Raw genomic sequence first — 24,079 nt, 5'->3', positions numbered from 1 at the left:
GAGATTTCAGTGAGAAACCGCCAACAAATCCATTGTTGGTTAGAATGAAAATTGATGAGCGGGCCGCAGTGGGTAGGTCAATTGCTTGTTCCAAAAAGGTGCGGTTCCAATGCTAATCTTGTATGAAGTAAACCTACGTAAGAGCAGGGACATCATTTTCCACTGCATAGTAATGGAGGGATGGGTTGATTAGTTATTGTTGCTATGCCCATCTATTCTGGTTAGTTCATGCCACGTCCCCTTTCAACTCGTCAGATGCTCCAGGGATGGTAACACAAACCTTCAACCGCTTCTCGAGGCGCATGATAGTAATCACAATAAATAAATAACAAGCAACACTCGAGTCGACTCGACCAACAGCTCTTGAACTGGACAAGGGGGTGTGATGTGAAAAAAGACGGAAGGATGGGTGGGAGGACCCTCAATAGCCACACCCACAGGTCAGGTCCCACGTTCAACTGCTCCTTAATGCCTGTCCATCTCTTGTAGAGCCTGTACTTGTACCTCGACCGCTATGCCTGGGCTGGGCTGGGTTCGTACCGGACTGTACCTGCCTTTCCTTTACTTTCCTTTGGTGACCGCATTGTAAGTCAATGGCAGGAGCTCCCATAACGTTAGGTTAGCTGTACCTACCTCCTACCTTACCTTCATCCATGTCATGTTCTGTCCTGCGCTCCAGTTCCAGCTCCAGCTCCACACTTCGGCCAACAGTAATAAGTATCAACAACCTTCCTCTCATCTTCTCCAGCTTCCTTCTCGACCGCGACCCTTTTTTTCTCTGCCATTGACATTATTTCCTTCCAGCTGCGACTTTTTTGCAATTTCATTCATACATCTCTGACCAATGAGCTATCAATTGTCCAGGCAATCGCGTTCCTAAAGAAGCCTAAGAGAACAAAAACCCCTCCTACAATCTTCAAACCCAACTTAGTTGAACTGGTCTTCGTCCACCAACCAACCGCCTTACGTTCTGCTCCTTCACCCAACGGATCTGTGAAGAGAGGGAAAACTCACACTGAAACCTGTCGAACAAGGTCTTTTGTTGGATTGCAGATTTTTTTTCTTCTGCAGATTTGAAACCGACGAAAATCCAGAAGTCTGCTGCCAGCGTTCTGCCTTTTGTCAGTTTGACGATTCGCATAAGCCAACCTTTTCAAACATCTGCCTTTAATCGACAGCCCATTATCAACCATCCTTGTCGTTTCTTGGGCCGCTCCCGAATATATCTCCTACACGGATATCAGCTTCACATAATCTCAAGTCTGAAGCTGTCTTTATTTCAGTGAGTGTTAATGCTATAAACTGCGGGTACGAGGGGTCTCTCAAGCATCTTTTTTCTCTCCTTAACCATGTTTTACCAATGGGCTGTTACTCGACACAACTGCTGGTAGTCAACACTCTGTATACCGTTCGCAAGGCCGCTGTGGAACAGTGGCGTATGACTGCTGTGCTTTGCCAGCTCTTGATGTTGATCGGTGTTCTTTGGATCATTTTAGGGTCCATGCCCGGGTGATCCTCAAGTTGTTGAAACAGCTCATTGAGGCCCCGTGGTGCCTACGAAACTTGCTGCACTTCTCCTAAAAACACAAATAATACACGCTGCAGGTCCTTCAGCTCCTGCGGTGTCCATCGTCCAGCGTCCATTCCTCGTGCTGTCCTTTTTCTCGATAACCTTTCGCGCTGTCTTTTTATTATACATCCCTCATTTGGTGGATCTCAGCTTATTACATTGCATTCGTTCATCTGCTAACACTTCCAGCCATATTCTCCACCACCACTAGAAACTTCGCTCATCCTGGATTCGAACACGCAGGCCAAATTGCGTGCGCTATCTGCCACAGCCAAGCCACCTTGCGCTGTTGTCTTGCCTTTTGGCTTTCGCGGTTTAATCTGATCTCGTACAAGACGTGGGACCTTCCACAATTTCCTCTATGGCTGTGATGCCTCCACCAAACAGGTACGCTAGCTTTCATAAAGTGCTTTTTGGGGATCAATCAAACTCATCTTCTGGACTATAGTGTAAATGGGTCAGAGAGGAGATATCTCGAAGATGGCATATGGCAGCATGGTCGTTTCTACGGGTCTTGGAAACCAGGCAAATACTTGTTTCCCATTGATTCGGTGAGTTGTCTTCTCTCAACATGGCGAAATGTGTATTGATAAACGACTCTTAGGAAGAGTTAAATCGCCTTGATATTTTCCACAAGGTTTTTCTTCTCGCTAGAGATAACAAGCCGTTCCAAGCACCAATTCAACGGAAAGCGCCCAGGATGATGGATATTGGTACCGGAACAGGCATATGGCCGATCAACGTGGCAGAAGAGTTTGTTTTCTCCCCATCTACAGCTACTTGAGTCATCCGCTAACATGGCCTAGATGCTTCACAGACGCCCAGATAATGGCTGTCGATCTAAACCAGATCTTGCCAGCATTGTAAGACTTCACGGACCGTTTTCTTCTGGGGCTTCCACTGACGAGAACAGGATCCCTCCAGGAGTATTGCCAAAGCAATATGATATAGAGGAACCCACATGGGACTCATTATACACAGATTGCGATTTTATACACATGCGGATGTTATTGGGAAGTATCCAAACAGACTTGTGGCCCCAAGTATACCGCAATATATTTGAGTAAGTTCAGTATTTTTGCACAAGTTTTGTCGCTAACTGCTGATCAGGCACTTGGCCCCAGGCATTGGCCACCTGGAACACATTGAAGTTGATTGGACACCCCGGTGTGACGATGATGAGCGTCCTGCGAATTCCGCATTTGAGAAGTGGGCAGAGCTTTTCTTTGACGGGATGGACCGATTCAACCGCATCGCTAGAGTTGTGCCTCAAGAAACACGGCAGTTGCTTGAAGCCACAGGTTTCACAGATGTGAAGCAGGAAATGATCCGTGCCTATGTCTGCCCCTGGTCTTCTGACCGACAGGAGCGGGAGATTGCCAGGTGGTTCAATATTGGACTATCTCACAGCCTGGAATCTTTGAGCCTGAAACCACTGGTTGAGAAACTTGGCTGGAAGCCCGAGGACGTTCGTAAGCTATGTACAACAGCAAAGCGCGAGACCTGTGTTTTACGATTCCACACTTACTGCAATATGTAAGCTTCCAGTCACTCTTTGTTGTATCTAGCTAACACATTTGCAGCTATGTCTGGACAGCGAGGAAGCCTGGCCCGCCACAGTAAAGCCACGGCTTTGGCTCAGAAGAGATTGCCAACGCAGGACACAAATTCAGGGCATATTTCCATGAAGCTCATAAGCACCATCTGAAATCCACCAAGGCAGGAGTTTAATAAAGCCTTGTTCTTCAATTCTTGGCCAGGGTAGTTGTGAGCCCAAACCGGGCCTGAGCAAGATGGCGTGGTTACAGGCGCGGTGAGCAACAACACCCTGGCGGTTCCTAAATGATACCACGGTTTTCCAAGCATGTTACAGTGCTTCTCTCTTCTCATCCTTCGGCGGTCCCTCGAGTTTCAAGAGACGCTTCTCCTTAAAATGAGCGTGGCACTGACGGTTAGCGACAAGGATCCTAGTTGGTATCACCAACAGCGGGGTTTTGATCACATCAACCTGTCAACCCTTATGAAGAAGCCTGTCGATCGGGCGAAATTATCTGACCGCTAGACGCTAGTCACCAGGTCAAAAATATTTGCCAAGGGGACCCTTTCCTGAGCGCGTATATTTCAACGGCTCCATTGTGGTTACGGCGCAGGTTGAAAAAAAAGGACTGCTCTGCCAAGGGCCAATCCAGGACTCCATAATAGGTCCGCACACCTCGGGACGGGCCTCGTTCGTTTCGGGGCTCCAGCCCAGGCCAGGGTGCGGATCGCACGGATGACTCGACCGGACCACACTACGTCCCATGTATCTCATACACGATCTTCGCGCGCGGTTGTGCCTTCCTTCATCTCTACAACATCTTTCAGTCGGGGCTATCGTTTGTTAGACGCCCGGCCAACTTATTGTGTGGAAATGGGACATTTAGGCGAATGAAAGGGCCCATACCCCGGATCTGTACTTGCTTCCAGAAGCAGAAGGTGGACAACAGGGTCGAGATTCTTGGAATGATGGCGATATGATCTAGAAGATCCCGATTGAGCATAACTCTTCGCAAGCCTTACCCCAGTTGAGCTATATAGTCCTTTGTGTATATTTACCGCAAAGTATTGTCCCGCTTCGTGGGATATCAAAGCCTCTGTAAACCAATATGACGGCATCTACCGAGTCCTTGATTGACCAAGGCTTCACCCGAGTCAAATAGTCATTGTCACGATTAGATGACGAGCGTAGATAAACACTAGACTGCGTTTTGCCCTTAACCTTAACTTCTTGAAACATCTAGTGCACCTAAACCGTCTGGAAAACGATGTGCAAAACACCATCGGCACAATGGTGTATATTGCTTCTTTTGATATAAGCTTATACGTTGCCGACTTTTGTTTCGGCCACCGATTCAGGGCGATTATTGGCGCAGCAGATATGCATCTGGCCGTGTAGTCTTCTCGATGTGCATGATACGTAGTCCCGCTGAGTTGGTCCTGCAAACTTTATCTTATTCCAATCTGAAGCAGGTATGGAATATCACGTTTGATGATTTTGCTGACCCATGTTAGTTTGTCAGTAATTGGGCCTCGAAGAGATGGGTGTGATTTCGAGTGGAGAGGGAGGCTCTTCAGACACACTTTGGAGGAGCTTTCGAATTTAACTTTCTGAAACTTGAGGGGGTTGGCAATCGTTGTTACAAGAAGTAATACAAATGTTTCAGCATTTCTGTTACAGTCGTGGAGGGGCTTGAGCCATGACCACCATCGACAGAGTAGCTCATCAGACAAGGCTGCTCACCAAGGGACTTCAAGCTACTCACGCTGATGAACCAATGCAAGGTGGTGGTTCAATAATGGATCGAGTGCATCGTGGGATAAAATAATACAATACTTTACAAGGTTTCTTTCATCAATAAGGGTCGTTTCGTTATTAGATATCATTGTCGAAAGCCCTCCACGGCGGGGATCACCCGCCGCAGCTTGATTGATGTACAGTTCTACAAAAGAAAGATGCTCAGGACAAACATCGAGGTCCGGTGAGACCGGTATTCCCAAATCTCCCAGTTTTCAACTCCCCCCGAAACAATCAGTCTCCAACCAGACCCTCCCAGACGTCCTCAGCCAGGAAGGTCCATGTCTATAGTCCATTCGTCCTTATTTGCTCATCACGGTCCAGCACGGATTGATCCTTACAACTCCTGCTCCAATACAAGAGACCCGTTTAGTGGTGAGAAGAGACCTCGCCGCGGTAGCCGACAAGCTTGAAACGGCCAATCATCTCACCAACGGTGAAGAATCCGAGGACCTCAGCCGCAACGACGCCGCCAGCAGCAAGCTGGGCAGGGCCGATATTCCGCACCTGCTGGACAAGGTTCTGGGAAGACTGGATGATGGTACGGTTCTGGATGGACTTGATGAGGTTTTGGTAGGTAGTTTGGAAAGTGGCCATGTTACTGTTGGGCCTGCATTAGCCGATTATCCCGCCATAACGAGGCAATTCCGAATTGTAACTCACGGAGGGCTCATCTTCTGGTTGTGGAAAACAAACTTGCCGAGCTCGAGGCCGACCTTGGAGTAGTAGACGACGAAGGGGACTTGTCCTGTTTAGAATGTCAGCACTCAGCGGTCGGCAACTGGGTCCCAAGCGATGATGGACGTACGCTCAACAAAGCCGATGATCTTGCCCGTTCGTCCGCCAACCTTGCCCAAAGTGCTAGCAACACCCTTTGCGTAACCAGCAATGGCAGGACCAGCAGTAGATGTGACACGCGATAGACCTTCTTGGGCTCTGGTGGCAGCCTGCTTAGCGTTCTCGGCAGCCTTCTGAGCAGTGGTGCTCTCGAAGCGTCGGGCGGCGACACGTAGAGCCGGCGAGCGGAGCATGGGACGAGCGAGGGAAGACATTGCGGCGGTTAAGACTGTGAAGAGAGTACGAGATGCCTCGTAGATTCGGATTCGGAGCTCCTCAGGGTGGAAAGACCGGCTGCGGGTGGTCAATTGATGGAGTCGAAGCTGGTCGTGATCTTAAGTGAGGTCGTCTGAGGGAGAAAAAAAGCTCGGGAGAACTCGCTGGATGGTGGTTGGACGGGAGCCGATAGTGATGCGCTAATCCTTTTACGGTACAGGTACCCGCGCTCCCGCTGGGCGAACAGCAAGCAAGCACCTCTATGAATTCACTCTTATAAACCTCTTTTCTAAGATCTCTACAAATATTTTACGAGACAGAAAACTCTTCACCTTCTTTATTGCAAGATCTTACTCTTCAACTCTGCTGTTACTGACAATCGTCCATCCTCGTTTCCTGCAACATCACTAGGAAAACTCTATCTGACATCATCGCTCGCGATTTATAATAAACACACAACAGTTCTTCGCGAATTTGTTAAATTCTCATGTCTATGTCCCAAAGAAGCTATTTACAGTCTTTTATTAGACTCGCGCCTCGAAGTCAAAATCATACGCCGAGCACCATACCCCTCTTAATCATCATTTCATCTTTTATTCCAAGCTCTGGATCATGACCTTGATCGCTCCGGTCTTGGGATCCGCCGACGTCTCAAACGCCTTGATGGCGTCCTCAAGCTTGAATTTGTGGGTAACCAGCTTAGAAAGGTCAACCACGTTGTTCTCGACCAGGCGGATGGCTCGGGGCCAGGTGTTGCAGTATCGGTACTGTAACTGAATGTCTACCTCCCGAACACTTGCGCGCATGAAGGGAATGTTGATCTCATTTTTTCCGACACCAATGATGAAGACCTTGCCGCCAAACTTGACAGACCAGACCGCAGCAGCGATGCTGCTCTCAACACCAGTGCACTCCATAGCGACAGTTGGCTCGACACCACCGAAGCTCTTGACAATGGCCTTTGCAGAATCCTCAGCAGATAGTCTCTCGACCTTATGAGTGATAACGCGAGGGCAGAGCTCCTTGGCAAATGCCAATCGGCTCTCTGAAATATCAGTGATGACAATGGGCGAAGCACCAGCAGCAGCGCAACACTGAAGTGTGATCAATCCGATAGGTCCAGCACCGCAGATCAGAACAGGGTCTCCCAGGCGAACCTCGGCCCTTTGCATACCGGCCAGAGCAACACTGAGGGGCTCGAGAAGAGCGCCGTTCTCATATGACATGTTTCCAATCTTGTGACACCAGACAGCGGGGTGGTTGATGTATCGGCGGAGCATGCCTGGGACGGGAGGGGTAGACAGGAACTGGACGGTCTCGCAACCATTGTATCGGCCAGTAAGGCAGGGTTCGCAGGTACCGCAGGGAATGTTGGGCTCGATGGCGACTCTGTCGCCAACCTTGAGATGGCTGACAGAAGGGTGCACGGCAATAACCTCGCCAGCAGACTCGTGGCCCAAGATGTGATCGCCCTCGACAATCATGGGACCGATACAGCCAGCGTGCCAGAAGTGAACATCGGATCTGTGTTCTTGTCAGCAAACATTCTTGGTAAGGCAGGGACAAGGATAAAAACAACATACCCGCAAATACCAGTGCTTCGGATAGCAACACTGACCTCACCTTGCTTCAAGTCGGAACCAGACTTGACAGCTTCGGCGGAGGGCTCAGCAGGAGCAACCCAGAGGTCATGGTTGGGGTTGGTATAAACACCAACATTGGGCTTTAGAGTCGTCTTGACGTCCACGACTCCGTTACCTTCAACTGCTGAGGGACTCATTATGGGCAATGCGTGTAAGTCGTGGGTTTGGTACTAGTGTTGCGACGCAAGTCAAGGAGTCTATGAGTTGAAGGACAGCGAAAGAAGACACGAAGAGAGGTGACGAGCACGTCCAAATCGAGGCGCAATGGCTCTTTAAATCATAGCACTACCCTCTCCTTGTACGGAGAAAAATTTGGGGTCATGCGCGCTGCTATGGGTATATGTTTGGTTGCCTGCTCGCAAGGCAAATCTGATTCCCCACGTTGAAACAAGAAGCCAGGGCCTTGAGATCCGGAACGCGCCAACAGCTCGCCCACGCCGTTCGTTTGAGGGGTTTGTGGGGTTATTGCCTCGGTGGAGGCTGTATCACCCACTGCATACTGTCTCCCGCGCCAATCATAGAAACCGGCCCGGGAATTCCAAGGCGCCATCCCACTACAACGGGCTTCTAGTGCAGACTGGTTGCTCTTTAAGATTCACGGTTGAATTGGTTCTACAGCTTTTGCCGGTCCTCTGGCCAAGCTCCTTCTGGGTAGATATCCGGCGATGCACGTAGCTGTGCCGCCGGGCCATAAGACTGCAAATACCCATGCTTGTCTTTAAAGAGTCCCGGCATATTGACGCAGGGCTCTCCTTTGCTGTTGCTGCAATGCCGTTTTGTTTAAACGCTGCCGACAACTTTCCGGGTTTGGCTTCTCCACACCCTAAAAAAGAAAGCAGTGTCTTCTTGTCGACAGTTGAGCGACATTCTTCCGGCGGAGCCAAGGAGGTGCTGGTATCTTCAAGGCGGCTCTTAACTGGCACGGCTAATTGTACAGTCGGAGCTCTAAGCGGGGCCGGATTCAGTAGTAGTGGTATTCAAATCCCCTATCTCTATCTTCTTGACTCAACGTTACCTTTTGGGTAAGTCCTTGCGAAAGCGAGACAGAACTTATGGCGAATAATATCCGAAAGCTTCCAGATCGCGACAACCGAACCAATTACGGTGTGCTTGAATGGCTTAGTAGCTTTGCAACGCTTCATCTTCGGATCCATGCGATCTGGCGCATGTTTGTTCAAGGTTAAAGTCTCGGCGAGCTGTACGTCTACTAGGGTCCCCTACAGTTATGTGCGGATCCTTCTTCATCCATTCAAGTCATAAGAACAATTCAAATCTCTTCCAGTCAGCTGCCAAACCTACCCAGGCAAGGTCGTTCCTGGTCTTTTAAGTCACTTGACTTCCAGGCATTGACGCGCTCAAATAAAGCAAAAAAGAAACAACAGGATTGAGCCGGTATCATGCCGCCCAATGCGTCTCGACTTCTGCACCTGCATCGTCAATCTCGTATAATAAGGCAGCAGAAGCGATAGCTGGAGGCACCGACAAGCATACTCGAAGTGGCCCGGTGCGCTCAAACCCTTCTCGAGGAGAGGCTATCTATTCCGGATCCAACATTTGTCGACTTCGAACAAGACCGGACCCAGCCTGCTCTTTTTTGTTTCGCACGGATAGTTGCGAGCCAGCTACATACATTAGCGGTGGATAACTCAAAGATACGGATCACACCTTAAACAACTCGAGCTTCCACTGGCTTGGATTACTCAATCCTTACGTTGGCAAAACTGTCATCAAATGCTTTTGGGTACAATGCGCTTGTAGTAACATGCAGCATCACAGTTTAGGGCTTATCACCGATCTCTTCGCTCATAACCTCGGGTCCGACTAGGTTGTTTCAACCACCACTCGAATCCTTTGTTTTGGCAGTATCTTTGCCAATGATTTAGAAGGGAGGCATGAATCAGAAGCAGTTACAGCAATCCTACGACGTGCGGCCGTTCCTAGACCATGACTGCATCCCAAGAACAGCTCTTTGAAAAACATAGTCAACATGAAAAAGGGAAGGAGGACACACGTGGGTATCGTCAAATTGTCCGATCAAACTAATATACAGATACGAATTGGCCATAATCTCTCAACCATTTTATCATGCTGAGGCAGCCTGGCCTTTTTGTTGCTTGAGCTTTTCCTCAAACTTTTCGAATTCCTGCAGGGCAATTTCCTCCTCTTGATCCATCACTTGTTTAACACCCTTGACCTCTTCAATCTAGAGCAATATTAGTTTAGAAATGCATGAGGGGAATATGATTGTCAAAACTCACATAATGCATCAGCATGCCCTCAATTCCATTTTTGAGTGTAACTGTGCTTGAGTCGCAAGTACGGCAAGCGCCTCGCAACCGCAAATGCACGTAGCCCTCGTCGTCAAAACCGCGGAAGTCAATGTCTCCACCATCTTCTTGGATGGCTGGCCGAATCCGTGTCTCAAGAAGTTCCTTTATCATACCAACAACTTCACTGTCGTTCTCATTGTAGGCAAGACTGTCCTCCTCAACAGGAGCCCCAGCCTCTCCCTCACGACGCTCGGAAATGGTAACGATTTGCTCACCAGCAGTGATAGCTTCGGTAATAAGTGCAAATATCTCGGGGCGAATGTGCGCCCAGTTGGCGTCGGCAGCTTTTGTGACGGTTATAAAGTCAGCGCCATAAAAGACCGAAGTGACTCCATCGATGTTCATGAGCTTGGCGGCTAGAGGAGAGGGGTGCGGCGGCGAAATCGTTGCTCGAGGGTTGAGGTATTCGATGAAAGGTGTAGAGAATTCCTCGGGCACAACTCGATGGTTTGGTAGAAACTTGAGGGCATCCGGGTTCGGGGTATTCTCTGTCTGGATGAATATGGTTCGGACGCCGCTACCGATACCAGCGAGACTCGGTGTTGCCGTCCTGACGATGCGCTGTCGTTGCGCAAGTGGTCGCAAGCCAGAAGAGATGGAAGGAATCCGGGATCGAACTGTGGCCATTGAGCGAGTCCATCGTGGGACTGCTCGGGAGGATGTTTCCGTGACAGGCCGAGTGAGAGCGGCCAATGTCCTTGACATGGTTCTAGAGGATGCCATGATGTAGGGATTGAAGAGAGTGAAAGTCGAAGGAATGGACGATATCGCTACTGTAAGACAAATGATGCCGGAGATATTTAGGAGATGTATACAACATACGTCTTATGATGAGGCAAGGTCAAGAGAAAAAAAACCGTTTCGGACTTGACGGTTATGATATCGCAACTTTTCGCCGCTCTCGGTAACCTATTGTCTAAACCGTGATTGGCCTGAACATTAGTAATGTGTGAGCTTCTTATGATGCAAGGGCAAGTTTAAAGTCTCCATGGGAACGCACGGACCATATCCTGGTTATTCTTTTTTTTCTATTGCCGTTGCGTCCTGAGCCGAAGCGCGCAATGACGCGGGGCGGTCTTGGACCCCTTGAACTTTATGTTTGTATTAATGGATCTATTTTTTTCGTTTACTTTTTTCTTTTACTGCTTCCATCATTCTTTATCAACTCCATCAAGGAAAAATACCAAGCTGTTGCTTTAATCACGATTGGATTTTTAGACAACATAATTGCTTGATCTATTACCACAATGTCAGAACAACAAGAGCAACAAGAGCAACAAGAAACACCAGATGTTCCGATTCTTGAATCAGAAGAAGCTCCTGCGCCAACTGACCAAGCTCAGACTGAACAAGTTGACAAGCCAACGACAACAACACCAAACTCCTCGCTATGTGGTGTCTGCAACACGAATCCGCCAAAGTACAAATGCCCTCGATGTCGTCTTCCATAGTAAGTTTACATCAGTAACCGAAATGAATAATCGATTAACAAGTTTCAAGCTGCTCTGTCGCATGTAATAAAATCCATCGCGAGAACCACCCTCCTGATCCTGAAGTCGTAACACAACCCGAACCTGCACAACCAGGATCGCAATCCCAACAAGTCTCGGAGCCCCGACCCTTCGACCCTTCGAACCCCTTTCAAGCCCTCGAAACATCCGAAAAGCTTCGTCTTCTCTTCCGAAAGTATCCCGATCTACCTGAACAGCTCCTCAAAATCGATGCTGCTACACTCCCACCCGCCGAAAGTAAACCCGCTATTCCCGCTTCGCTTTTAAAGGGCCTTCCACCTAAGCAGGAGGCTTGGAATCACGATATCGGCATACAGAATGGCAAAGAGGCTCTACGCAAGGCGCGGCGTGCAGGCGGCGAGAAAGGTGATGCTATTCGCGAATACTCAGAGCTCATCCTCCACCTTATAAATACCGAAAGTGCAAACACAGACGTGGACAGCATTTTAAGACAGCAACTTGCACAGGAAGACACAAAACTCATCGAGCGCTTGATGCAGCAGGAGAAACGCTGAGCTTACTAGTCTGCTTAAGTCATTCACGGAATCACAGGATATGATTGTTTGGTTCGGCGCAAAAGAACGTATTGGTTGATGTTAAATAAACGATGGAAATACTACAGTAATGGGTAGGCTATTATTTCTCATTCACTATTATCTGTCCACCATGATGTACATTCTGAGTCCACTATTTTGCTAATGCATGAATCGCTTAAGGAACCCAGGCTTTGGCGACTTTTGGGAGTTTGTCGACTGTAACGCTGTCTCAATGACATGAGGGCCGTCTTTCTCATCCTTCGGTTTTTGCTGGCTTACACTGGTCTTTCGATGCTTGAGCCCTCCCCACTTGGAGTCTCGTTGGACCTTTGCAGATTGATCACTTTGCGACCAGTCCACACGGTGTATTTCAGCTGTGTGCTGGGGGTTTGGGACATTGACAAAGCTGCCTCTTCGCGATCCAGAGGTTGCTGCGCTGGTCTCCGACCCTCGACGGTTGGGACAAATATTGCCGCCGAATTCTGACTTGAACGGAGTTGCGGGGCCAGACTCGCGCGTGAATGACGACGACGTATCTGAAAAGCCTGATGAGCTAGCAGAGCCTCGTCTCATGCTAGGAACATTGTTTCCCTGGAAGCCTCCAATACCCGTAGAATCTTGTCGAAATGGTGATGGGGGCTGGTGATCATTTTTCCCTGACATGTTGCCCGTGCTCATCCTTCTTGGTAGTTCAGGTCTATTGCCGTATGAACTCAAACGAGCATTTTGTTTCTTTTGCTGGGAGACTCTGTCGTTTGCATCGACGCTACCAGCCAATTTTGACTGGTTATAGCCACTTGACGGTCTACCAGTACAGATGCTCTGTGCTCGTTTGTATTGTCTGTGGTACTCCTGCAACGAAATGGTAGCGTTGCTCATTGATCGAGGCCCGGGGGCAGGTCTCATGCCTTTAGGTGAAGTCTTTTGTGACAGAGTCTCCACAGTGGTGGTGCGAGCAAACTGCTGTGCTGCCACTTGAGGAACATGCTTGTAGGGAGCAGGCTTTTGAGCATTTGCAGTATCTTGGCTTTGTGCTTCGTCTGTATAGTTCGAGCCTTTGAAACGGAATGCATCAAATATGCTACCCCGGCGTGGAGGCTTTCCAGGTGATGGCAGGTTCAGCCTATCGCTGTCTTTCTTACAGGACGCTGAAGACACCGTGGTTTTCGCCGATGGACTTAGGCGTGTTTCGGGGATAGTCCTGGGTGATACGCCCATGCTCATAGCAGACAGCGGCGGTCTGGTATAATTCTCGATGTGAATTGAGGGACTGAGTTGATCATTGGACTCAACGGAGAGGCCACCCAACTTGGCACTCAACTCACTGGGGTCCAGTGGTTTAATCTGCAGTGCCGTTGGTCGGTGCCTCGGCTTTCCAGAGCCATTTGTAGTGTTTGTTAAGCTGTGAGGGGGATCCTCTACTGAGGCACCAGTTGTGTACAACATGGTTGTAGCCATGATGGGCAAGCTGGGCAACGAACTTAGAAGTGGATGTTGGACAGTATCCTAAATGATTGGAGACTTCTGTGATTGCAGCACAACACCAATCATATAAATTTTATTGAAAGAAAAACTTGAGAGTAGTGTCGTTGCCTTGTGCCGAGAGAATGATAAAGGATGAACTGACAAAGTTTCTCATGATTCCGCACGTTGGGTGGTCGACAAGATAAATACATCCAGTTCGAAGCCTATGCTGGAGTAGTACAGCACCAACAATCGTTCATTCCTCCATGTCAAGGCCTGTCAAGCAAAACCCGACCCACTGGAAGAAGGTTTGAGGTTGTCAGGCGATGGAGGGCATTGATGTCGTGGCGCAACCAACTTGGACCCGGGGGCAAGTTCCTGGACCGATCCGGGCAAAGCCATGTGCGCTCTGCGTTCCTGACCGCGGAAAAGGAGTGCCTCCCGCTGTCCGGCTAGCATTTGACAAAACTTTATTCTTCAGAAATGGCTGTTTTGGGACATAGCTCGCAAGAGCAAGGCTGATTGTTGTTGGATATCCCCTCAGGAAGTTATGGAGCTGCATGTACTGGCTCTCTCATTGCAAGTATGTGTATGTATGTATAGATGCAGAATCTTGGGTGAGACACGTCGACTCATGTCTCATGAACCTCTGCCAGAGCCAGCAAGTCTACTTGACAAGCTCATTGTATGAATAAACACACGCGCGTATCAAGCTCTTCCGTGTATTATCACAGAAACACGACGTTAGCCTCATGGTACACAATCTCTTGTAGTTTAGTTGCCGAAGGGGACATTTGTAAATGTGTAGTTGTCAATAGAATTCCACCCCGAGAGGCCAGACCTCGTGAGACTAACTTTACCAGACGCAGAAGAGCTTTAACTTTGTCGACAGAGAAGGACGGTTATTATTATCCTTGTTCTCTTTCTGTCAAGTCCTCAGCTAGAGGGCAACTGATTAACCAAACAAACTATGAAGGGTATTTACTTATAGCATGACCAGAAACATGATCAATGCTCTGATGATTACTAAAGATGCAGATGCAGTGCATGGTAAGAATTTGTAAGGGCATACTCAACCTTGGAACTTGATTGCATCTCATGTCCTAGACAGCCAGCCAACATGCATTATTGACTTGAAATAGAGTTGTGACACCTAACCTGGCGGCGCCACGCTCCACGGGAGCGATCCATCCGTGCGTGGTCATGACAGGACAGAGGGCGGTTTGTGCTTCTGTCAAGTTGATAAGAGTTCCCGCTTTTGGGCGTGGGAATGTGCCAAGATAATTGTCGGGCATATTTCCAAGGAACGCCTCTCGGAGGTGGTTAACCATGAACCCGGATAACAGCTGCTAATCGCTGAAGGATGCTGTAGCATTGTTAGTTGGGTGGATGCTGAATGACTGTAACATCTCGCCGTTCCTCTAAAATACCAGACAGACTCTCATTGAACATGAAACATAAAACGGGCAAAGTCATTCCTACCTTGGCGTTCACAGTCTGTTGGTGGCAATTCTGGCCTTTGTAGCAAGCCAGAATTCAAAATATTGGATTGCCAAATGGGACATAATAAGGCCAAACATAATATGCTGTCCTTTATCCGGTCCAAGTGGCTCGTGGTCAAGGCATTCGGGGGATTGTAGCAGCAGCATGAATCGGTGCCGGCCGATAGAAAATATGGATATGGAGTGTGCCCGTTAGTCGCTGACTATCGAAGTTTACAGGATGGATCGTTTGTCATGAATCGCGTGTACTGATCCAATACAAGTTGCAAAGTTCCAGATTGTAGAAGTCAACCAATGGGTTTCTGTAGCCACACAATAAGCGAGCTGGAGTACGGAAACAGGAAAACGTCAATGGGGTATGTATTTGATTGAGCGAACCGTACAGAGTATAATAGCTGGAAGCTACTAACCTTGGGAGAGCCGGATCGATCTGCTTCGTGTCTAATTCCGTAGCCAAGAATGGAACGCAGTCGCAATGTTCTCAACCCTGGGGCTAGCAGGAAACCGAAAAGTTGACCTCTCAGCTTTAGGGTATAAGAATACACAACCTCAGAGTGTGATATAGGTAGCATAAGCTGACTTTGTAATTTCGTCTCTTATTATGCCTTGAGCGCCAACTTTTCTGGTACATAACATGTGGTGGGAACTAACACCATGCGTTTGTAGCACAACAGGAGTCTAGATCCCAAGAGAACATTTGATCGGCATGTTTGAAATTGAGACACGGCCAGTAGAGAGACTTATGATAGGATATAAGTTTCACGTCGTTAACAAAACGTCAGAGTCCTGAGCCCCTGGTCTCGAGCGGGGTCCAAGGTCGGGTTTAACTTTGAACAAGAAGGGGACGATGCTCGAGGAATTCCTCTTTGCTAAAGCTGAGGAGCCACAAGATCCGGCAATGGCTTATCACAGACTTTGTCTGTATACATGAGTCTCTGAAGCCTGGGTTGGGTCATTAGTAGACCCCACATTCTAACTAGAGAGTGTCTCAGACTAAACCACGGTACCGAACTTATTCAACTGTATCCGATAGCTCGTTGTTGGTGATAGTTCATTGGCGGGGGGCTCAGGTTCAAGTCTTAGAGTAGTATAGCCTCATGAGAATTTCGAGTCAAAACGGTTCGACGGATGACGCAGAATACACACTCTGCTTCTTTGCTTGTACACTCCAGCCCGTACAAGGACCTCAATCTCCCATCATCATGAAGGACAGCTGAAGAGATGAGGAGTGGAAGAACATTGGATATTGGAGTTGACCGGTAGTGTCAGGTGCAAGCTGAACGGTTCGGCATTCAATGTTTGGTGCCTTGCATTGGTTGATTTACGATCAGGTGTAGATAAGTGCGGGCAGGTGAGGAGCGAGTGAGGTACAGGCAAGCTGTTGCTGTCATGCAAAGGCCATGTGGGCAGACCTGGCAAGTATGCACGCCAGGTTGGTTAACCATCCATTTTAATGACAATTGGTGGTCTGGTCTGGATGCAATGAGGGTTTGTGATTGTTCAGAATGAGCAAGGGCAGGTCCCTGCTGTATGCAGTGAGCTGTCTAATCCAACCAATCGATATCAACGCGCCAAAGGAGCACATGAGATTGGGTGTCCTTGAAGTGATTCCCAATGAAGCGCGTCAACATCAACAACGCCAGAACCTGCAACCTGCAACCTGCAACCTGCTTCACAAGGTGCTGAAGCACTATCAACAACACAGTAACGATGCAATTCGCTCTATGGATATGATACAGTTAAGCAACCTGCCTATCGTCTTGGCAGGTTTGGTCTACTATCTATAGGCCGTTTCGTACAGGAAGGGCCCTTTTTTGTTTGGACTGTTTTGTTTTGTTTCATGGTGATGTGATATGCTTGCCGTTAATGTTACTGCATATTGCTATTTATTACCGGATCTTCAACAGCCAATTTAACCCAAACGCCGAGACACTATTGACCATCCTGACGCTTTGAACCCAGTTTCCTGAACTGGAAGTAGTCCACCCAACTAAGGCTCCCGTACCTTAGACCAACCGCTCCTAAAACGTTGCCTTTCCTTTCCCGATCCACGGGCTCGGTTCCAGCCAGCTTTCTCTCCCCTCTTTGTGTGCCAGATTCGACATTTCGCGCATCTGGCGGGAGCTTGTTGATACACACATATCCTGTGCTTCATTCCTTTGGGCGCGCTCGCTTCTCGGGAACCCCTCCATTCAGGTCTAAACGCATCCACCAACGCATCCACTCTTCAACCAAGCCGCTGGGTCCAACACAGCGCGTCTCCTGAACTGAGATCTGACGCCTCTGGCGCTGCCCTGCCCCTCCACGAAAGGGCATCGCAACGGCTATCTGCTGCAATACAGACGATACAGTGCAGGTACGGGTAGATTCCCGTCGGATGTTTCCTCGTGTCAACGCCCTTGGTTGTGTTGAATCACGTCAGTATGAGCATGGCTGGCTGGACTAACATGTTGTGTTTCCAATAGGTTTCGACTACCTAGGTACTTGGAGATTGGTGTCTCAGTTGCGCCGCTCGGTCTTCATCGTGGGCATTTGCCTGGGTACCTAAGAATAGTGCACCAGCATTTGTGCCTCAATTATTATATTTGTCCTGACTTTGGAACTTCAATTGACTTGGTAGGTATTAATTTCCAATTTGTCCGTCAGGCCAGCCGACCTAGACTACAGCTCTTGTTCCCGTCGTATCTGCGCCCCAGACGTCAACCTCGCTAGTCAAGGTACAGTGCCACAACCACCAATTGGACATCGATCCAATCCCTTCCGTTGGTCCCTCACCTCTCAGGTACGTTGCCGTACCTGCGGTACAGTGCAAAGTCTTGTCGGTCAGTAAACTCGTCTCCCTCCCTCGTTTACTGGCATTCTGCTCTGCTGCCCTTTGTGTCTTGTCTCTCGTCACTCAAACTACAAGCGATTCTATCCCTTCTTGAGTTTTATCCCATCCTTTCCGTCTACCACGGTTCTGGCCCCTACCTATCTCACTGTAGCTCCTCAAGCGAATTCTACGGCTTCTTTCCTCCCCGCAAACGCCACGAGATTTGTTCCCTCCATACCATATCTGCGTCGTTCGCATTTAATCTACCTTATCCCGTCTATGCTTCCCTCACATTCAGCATAGTCGCTGAAGTTGCGATCATGCAATCCAACCATGCTGGTTCGCAAAATGCTCACCCAGCTCCAGGCCTTGCCGCTCCTGGCCCCTACTCGACAGCCAGCTCGGCTTCTCTAAACTCCAATCTCGAAAGCGACTCCGATCCCTCAGCGCCTACCAGTAACCATCGAGACTCGGTCGGCTCAATCATCGACGATCCTTTCTTCCAGACCTACGATCCGGCAATCCAAGCTGCTACCGCATCCGAGGACGACGACCAATCTGATGGAAGCTCAGTCTACCAATCGCTAGACGACCAAGACCACGAACATCTTTTCCACGACACAAAAGGGCACAACTTCGGTAACCCTGCCAAGCCCGCCAAACGCAGAGGCCGCGGGGAAACAAGAAAACCAGTCACAGACCCAGACAGCGATGATAACGAAGCAAATCAGCACTGGCCGCCTCCTCGTCGAGAATCTTTGACCGCTGCACCCTCGTCATACTGGGTATGTAACAAACATCATTTTATCACATGTCGCCCCGCTCTGCTCTAGCTTGCGCGGGGCAGTGTTGCTCTGCATCAGGACGGAATCTGGGTATTGGAGGTAGTTATGCGACAGACGGCTGACCACAGCTTTATGTTTTACAGGTACAAACACCTCCAACCATGGAGAGTTTTAACATTGCCGTTATCGGTTCCACAGGCGTTGGCAAATCATCTTTTGTTCAGCGGGTCCTGGGTCTATCTCGACCACCCATCTCCAATGCCTCTAGTGTTCGCATGCTGGTTGATAACAACTCGCATGCTGTAACTTTACTCGAGCTAGATCTGGAGTACTTTGAGCTGAACCCCACGCAACCTATCCAATGGCCCAAACAAATCAATGGACACATCGTCCCTCGAGTGGACGCTGCGCTCATCTTGTATGATGTCACAAATCATGAGTCTGTGCGTGAGCTTCCTCAAACACTAGGTATGAGATATACTTGCTATGTATGCTAAGGGAACCATGCTAACTAAGTGATTGCAGCTGCGCTCACAAACTCCGGCCTACCTGCCAGCTTGGTTGCCTGTAAATGCGAGACACCCGAAGCTGAGTGGCAAGTTAACGCCGAAGCGATAGCAAGCCACACATACTTCAAGTCTTGTGTTTCTACATACAAGATCTCATCCACTGATGACATCGAGGTTGCGAAGACATGCCTGCACACCATCCTGAGGGCTGCTATGGCACATCGAAGAGGTATGCGCTTGGATTGAGTTCTTGGGAGTCGAGGTTTACTGACTGCGATTCAGAAGAGAATGGTGAAACAGTGTCGCGCAGAAGAGCGCAATCCGCTGCTAACCTAGAGGCCCCTGATATCGGTACCGGACGTCCCATCAGTCAGCATAGCAAGCATAGTCGAGCAAGCTCCGACTTCTCTTTGCTCAAGGGATTTTCCATTCCTACGATCAGCGAAGGCTATCGAACGCAGACTTCTCGTAGCCCTAAACGGGGTCAATCTGCGAGTCCCAATCCCGAGGCGGGAGAACTCGGCCCAACGCAAACACTCAACAACATGCTCAGAACTCCCGGTATTCGGCTGGACAGGCCCAGCACCGATTCGTTTCTGGATGTAGATGAGTCTGATCCAGAGTCATATCGTTATTCCGACGACATTCCGATACTTCAAAGAAACGACGACAACAGTTTGGATAAGCAAGCCAAGGCAGCAGGAGTGACGTTCGAGGAGCTAGTTGACCGCCTTCTCGCCCCCCGCCTGACTCGAATAGATAACAACTTCTCCGATGTGTTCCTGTGTCTTTATCGCAAGTTTGCGGCTCCTGGCGAGCTCTTCACTGCCATTTTGACGAGGCTGGACCAGGTGAGGGAAGACAAGTCAGCGCATTATCTTTCCAAGACGGCAACCCAACTACGCATCATCGAAGTAGTGGCCAAATGGGTGTCGCTCTATCCTGGCGACTTCGCACGCCCCCAAACAAGACGAAACTTGGAAGAATTTATCAGACATTTGAGTACCGAGCCAATTTTCTCCATCGCTGCGCAGCACATGCGACGTCATCTCCAATTCAACGTGGTAGAGGACGATGACACTGGCTGGGCGAACTCGGATGAGGCGAGCGATAGGCTTGCGGGCGAAATCCTGTCGAAAGACATGAACGAGCTGTCATCTGGCGTGAGTGTGTTGACAGTGGAATCCGATACTGATGGGCGACCATCTGGGAGCTCGGAGGTTTCACTTGCAGACCGAAGTAGCAGTGTCTCAAGTCAAGTGCACTTCCATACGTTTGAAGACTATGAGAGAGCGGCGGCTAGCTTGGAGCCCACAGACAACCTGCCCATGAACAAGTTCCGCTACCATATCTTCATGGACATACCCGCTGATGATGTCGCGGATGAGTTGACCAGAATCGACTGGATCATGTTTTCGTCTATCCGTATCCGAGACTTTGTTCGACATGTCAGTTTGTCGGCATCACAGAAAGAAAGATGCAAGAGTTTGCGCAATGTCAACAGGATGATTAACCACTTCAACCATATTGCGAAATGGGTTGCCAACATGATTCTATTACGAGACAAGGCCAAACACCGAGCGCTGATACTCGAGAAATTCATGAATATATCGCTCAAACTTCGCCAGTTGAACAATTACAATGGTCTGGCGGCTGTTCTAGCTGGTGTAAACGGAACAGCTATTCATCGGTTGAATCAAACAAGGGCGCTAGTACCAGCCGATATACAAAAGAGATTCGCACGGTTGGGTATACTGATGGGAACGCAAAAGAGTCACTTTGCATATCGTTTGGCTTGGGAGAACTCATCCCTTCCAAGAATTCCATTCATTCCTCTTCACCGAAGAGATTTGGTGTCAGCCGAGGAGGGAAGCAGAACGTTTGTTGGGGCAGAGGGAGACCGCATCAACTGGAAAAAGTTTGACGTGCTGGGAGAAGTTCTGCTTCCGATGATGAAAAGTCAGGGCACATCATACCCGAATCTAGCCAAGCATGATAATGCACGAGAGCTGATTCTGGGTTGCCGAATGCCGACAGACGAAGAGGTAAGAAGGTCAAGCCAATACTGATCAAGACACTGCTAACAGATCAAACAGGACATTTATCAGCGCAGTGTACATGTTGAAAGTGGCTCAGCTGGTTTTGCGGAGCCACCAAAGAAGAAATTCCCATGGTTCGCGAAGTAGTTTATTTATCAATTGCAAGGAGTTTTTGGGGAGTAAGCACGAGTGTTTATTATATCAAGGATGCAAATACCGTGGGGGCGCACTTTATAGACATTTAGTGGCTTCATAATTGTACAGACGACGGCGTGTTAGTCTAGTAGATATCTTGGAATATTCATCTTAGGACATAGGTTAGTAGTAGTTATTCAGCTCTTGGCTTAGCACCTTAGCACTGTATTATCACAATCTATACTACTATGTAAATACCACTACGATCGCTCTTTTTAGGTCGATTTCCTACGTGCTGCTGGTAGGTTAGGTACCCGGGAGCACCTTCCTCAGTGAAAGGTGTTGACAAAACGCAAGACCAACGGTTACAGCACTTTACCAAACAACTTATCTTATGTCCTGGTAGGCGCCCATGAAACGAGGCAAAGATGTCTTGTGCGCTGCGACTACCGACAATACGTTTAGTTGCAAAACAGGCAAATGTTGAACTTTCAGCAACATCGTCGTTGAATATTGGCCCCCTAGACGGTGCACGAAATATCGAAAACGCCAAAGATCTCCTATCAGCAGTCAAAAATTCCCATCTATGGATTTCTCGCTCTGGGGCTTGTTGCATTGAGGTGTCCTTCGCAATCGACGGTTGTCCTATCTTAGAGCGTGTTCATCTTGAGGGTCTCGCCGACATAATCAGTAACTCCGAAGTATTTCAACAACCTCTTCTCAATCTCAATCTTCCACCACTAATTCGAGGTTTCTCCAGATTTGGGATCGCCTGGGTGTCCATCTAGAGTACAACAGATCACTAGCGACCTCGCTGCCTGGTCTTTTGTCCTTCTCGGTTCAACATTCGGATCTCTCATCAGCTCTCGTTGCTCCAGCATCGGCATGGACGGCTTCATTTCGAAGTTTGCTGTTAGCAATCGATGTTCGCCGAATTGACGAGCGGCAAGAGCCACCCAAGAAGGCTTCCCGAACACGTAAACGACAGAAAAGGATGACCAGCGCGGGAGAAAAGGCCGAGTTGCGCTCAGAAAGTGACTTGTTGGAGAGTTTGGGGCCAACCGACCAAGATGCTATCGATGCCTTTATGTCCAGCCTGAACTATCCATCAAACTGCGGCAAGAGGAAACTTGCGAAATCAAATAGCGGAATAGAGAGTGCTGCTTACGTAGAAGTACTGGAAGGTCTGCACTCATTGTCCTTACTGGACATCCTCCTCGAACAATTGACCCTGGCTACAGAGAAAACATACAAAAGCTGTCGGGTCTGGGGCTGTGGGCCTGACTACTGTCTTACGAAACTGGCGCCTGGTGTTTTCCACGTACCATTTCTCAAGGTATATATATCTTAGGTTGATGCGCTTCAAGTCTCTAACAGCGGTGATAGAGTGTATCAGATCGCGCTCAGCTACTGCCAGTCATCGCCGTGTCTCTCGCACGCATGGTGCATGCCGAGTCTCCCGCAATCAGACAAAAGGTGGTTGCCCTACGACCAAGTAATGGGACTATTTCCAGCTCGCACAACGAATTAGGAGATTATACGAGTGGCATAGAAAAGAGAGCTTGGGAAGTTCTTCTTGCCCATGTTCAAGTGCCCTCGCTTGTCAAAAAGAGGAGAGGCAAAAGACCAATGCTTCCTACTGCGATCCCATGCACGAAAAGTCCAGAAACACTCATCACAAACGAACAGCTAGACATGACACCAGGAAACGACTTGCCACAAACTCGTGCCTCCGTCAAGCAGGAAGACCAGGAGAGCACAGTAATGAGTGTGCGCTGGGACGCTATAGCTGGTTCACAAACCTGCCTACAGTACGGGCATGCAGAAGGGGACCCATGCGACTTCCAGACTCTGGACCAGTGGCTCAGTTGCGATAACAAGACATAACATTGATTGACCGAGATTTGACAGCGCAAACGTATCACTGGGTAACGAGTTATATGTGAGGAAAGGGACAAATTTTGGTAACGGGTATAAGGATTTATATTATGTTGTCTCATGGCAGAACAAGAGGACTGTATAATGATGGGTGGGATCATCCCATTGAAAGAAAGGTCGTGAGATGAAGAACTGGGTTTGAGCTTGTGGATCTGGTTTGAGTTGGCTGATGCAACATAAATGGTAAAGGTGGTATAGGAGTGAGGTTGTTTTATCTGGCGTTGGCGGGCTTTTTGGTCTTTGCCGCTTTCTTCTTGTCCTTCTTGTCCTGGGCTGCCTTGCGCTGCTCGGGCTTCATAGTGGCATAGTGAATGTACCAGAGAAGGACCATCTGTAGGATGACGGCAACAAGAACGACCAGAAGAATAGTGAAGAGTATAGGTTGATCATTAAGGACAGCGACGGCCTCGTCTGTAGCGCCGATTTTGGAAAACCAATCGAATTGAGCCATGGTGATGATGATGTGAAGTGTGAAGTTCGAGATGAAGTGAAAATCGAGTTGATATAGCGAGTTTCAAATTATGTACAGAATAAAAAGAACTGTCGTGCGCCAGTCACGTACAGATTAAAAGGATGGTAAGTATTTGGGAGAGCAAGAATAACAAGAAACAATAGTAGAGCGATCAATGAAAAGGGAAGGGTTGAAATGGAAGACGGAGATGGGAGACGAGAAGCAGGCCCATGGTAAATTGGCCCACATGGGTGGTGAGGACGGTGGAAGACACAACAGACAGACCCCTAACGTCGACTTGGCTTCCAGGGGTGTTACGGAGACGTTTCACTTTGTAACAAAAGTCGACTGATGTGAAGATAGATCATGATTGGTCAAGGCTGTGTATCAGGAAGAGAAGAATACGACAACCAATTACCATACGTAGAGATAGTGTTTAATTCAATATTCCATAATTTACTTTGAAC

General features: G+C 48.7%; 9 protein-coding genes across 9 annotated transcripts; 5 read left to right on the top strand and 4 right to left on the bottom strand.

Moving 5' to 3' along the window:
• Nucleotides 1-1,931: 1,931 nt before the first annotated feature.
• On the top strand, nucleotides 1,932-3,278 carry FGSG_00657 (uncharacterized protein; the record flags this gene model as incomplete). Its single annotated transcript, XM_011318048.1, has 6 exons — nucleotides 1,932-1,957; nucleotides 2,019-2,121; nucleotides 2,175-2,323; nucleotides 2,377-2,433; nucleotides 2,681-3,042; nucleotides 3,139-3,278. The coding sequence occupies 6 exons, from the start codon at nucleotides 1,932-1,934 to the stop codon at nucleotides 3,276-3,278; spliced, it is 837 nt and encodes a 278-aa protein (XP_011316350.1).
• Nucleotides 3,279-4,930: 1,652 nt separating this feature from the next.
• FGSG_00656 (uncharacterized protein) lies at nucleotides 4,931-6,081 on the bottom strand. The gene is made up of 3 exons (XM_011318047.1): nucleotides 5,713-6,081; nucleotides 5,568-5,652; nucleotides 4,931-5,505 (listed from the first exon to the last, which is right to left on the bottom strand). Exons 1-3 carry the CDS (start codon nucleotides 5,954-5,956, stop codon nucleotides 5,274-5,276), a joined length of 561 nt encoding a protein of 186 aa, XP_011316349.1. The 5' UTR covers nucleotides 5,957-6,081; the 3' UTR covers nucleotides 4,931-5,273.
• A 469-nt stretch (nucleotides 6,082-6,550) lies between these two features.
• Nucleotides 6,551-7,737, bottom strand: FGSG_00655 (uncharacterized protein; the record flags this gene model as incomplete). The annotated part of the gene is made up of 2 exons (XM_011318046.1): nucleotides 6,551-7,481; nucleotides 7,541-7,737. The coding sequence occupies 2 exons, from the start codon at nucleotides 7,735-7,737 to the stop codon at nucleotides 6,551-6,553; spliced, it is 1,128 nt and encodes a 375-aa protein (XP_011316348.1).
• Nucleotides 7,738-8,368: 631 nt separating this feature from the next.
• FGSG_11798 (uncharacterized protein) lies at nucleotides 8,369-8,927 on the top strand (the record flags this gene model as incomplete). Its single annotated transcript, XM_011318045.1, is given in 3 exon segments — nucleotides 8,369-8,622; nucleotides 8,674-8,798; nucleotides 8,812-8,927. 3 exon segments carry the CDS (start codon nucleotides 8,369-8,371, stop codon nucleotides 8,925-8,927), a joined length of 495 nt encoding a protein of 164 aa, XP_011316347.1.
• Nucleotides 8,928-9,683: 756 nt separating this feature from the next.
• Nucleotides 9,684-10,653, bottom strand: FGSG_00654 (uncharacterized protein; the record flags this gene model as incomplete). Its single annotated transcript, XM_011318044.1, has 2 exons — nucleotides 9,684-9,803; nucleotides 9,859-10,653. The coding sequence occupies 2 exons, from the start codon at nucleotides 10,651-10,653 to the stop codon at nucleotides 9,684-9,686; spliced, it is 915 nt and encodes a 304-aa protein (XP_011316346.1).
• Nucleotides 10,654-11,177: 524 nt separating this feature from the next.
• Nucleotides 11,178-11,956, top strand: FGSG_00653 (uncharacterized protein; the record flags this gene model as incomplete). Its single annotated transcript, XM_011318043.1, has 2 exons — nucleotides 11,178-11,380; nucleotides 11,431-11,956. 2 exons carry the CDS (start codon nucleotides 11,178-11,180, stop codon nucleotides 11,954-11,956), a joined length of 729 nt encoding a protein of 242 aa, XP_011316345.1.
• A 117-nt stretch (nucleotides 11,957-12,073) lies between these two features.
• Nucleotides 12,074-13,435, bottom strand: FGSG_00652 (uncharacterized protein; the record flags this gene model as incomplete). The annotated part of the gene is made up of 1 exon (XM_011318042.1): nucleotides 12,074-13,435. One exon carries the CDS (start codon nucleotides 13,433-13,435, stop codon nucleotides 12,137-12,139), a length of 1,299 nt encoding a protein of 432 aa, XP_011316344.1. The 3' UTR covers nucleotides 12,074-12,136.
• A 4,640-nt stretch (nucleotides 13,436-18,075) lies between these two features.
• On the top strand, nucleotides 18,076-21,118 carry FGSG_11797 (uncharacterized protein; the record flags this gene model as incomplete). The annotated part of the gene is made up of 4 exons (XM_011318041.1): nucleotides 18,076-18,540; nucleotides 18,684-19,008; nucleotides 19,066-19,278; nucleotides 19,332-21,118. 4 exons carry the CDS (start codon nucleotides 18,076-18,078, stop codon nucleotides 21,116-21,118), a joined length of 2,790 nt encoding a protein of 929 aa, XP_011316343.1.
• A 533-nt stretch (nucleotides 21,119-21,651) lies between these two features.
• Nucleotides 21,652-23,110, top strand: FGSG_11796 (uncharacterized protein; the record flags this gene model as incomplete). The annotated part of the gene is made up of 3 exons (XM_011318040.1): nucleotides 21,652-21,924; nucleotides 21,984-22,559; nucleotides 22,610-23,110. The coding sequence occupies 3 exons, from the start codon at nucleotides 21,652-21,654 to the stop codon at nucleotides 23,108-23,110; spliced, it is 1,350 nt and encodes a 449-aa protein (XP_011316342.1).
• Nucleotides 23,111-24,079: the final 969 nt, after the last annotated feature.

The sequence above is a fragment of the Fusarium graminearum genome, chromosome 1 (assembly GCF_000240135.3).
Source record: "Fusarium graminearum PH-1 chromosome 1, whole genome shotgun sequence".
NCBI classification, from domain to species: Eukaryota; Fungi; Ascomycota; class Sordariomycetes; order Hypocreales; family Nectriaceae; genus Fusarium; species Fusarium graminearum.
This window is presented reverse-complemented; position numbering and strand designations above follow the sequence as displayed.

Excerpts from the sequence above, each read along its gene's own strand:
- FGSG_00656 (XM_011318047.1), bottom strand. The coding sequence starts at position 5,956 with ATGTCTTCCCTCGCTCGTCCCATGCTCCGCTCGCCGGCTCTACGTGTC. Across the intron at positions 5,653-5,712 it reads GATCATCGGCTTTGTTGAGC|GACAAGTCCCCTTCGTCGTC; the intron begins GTACGTCCATCA and ends CATTCTAAACAG. Across the intron at positions 5,506-5,567 it reads AACCAGAAGATGAGCCCTCC|TAACATGGCCACTTTCCAAA; the intron begins GTGAGTTACAAT and ends CAGGCCCAACAG.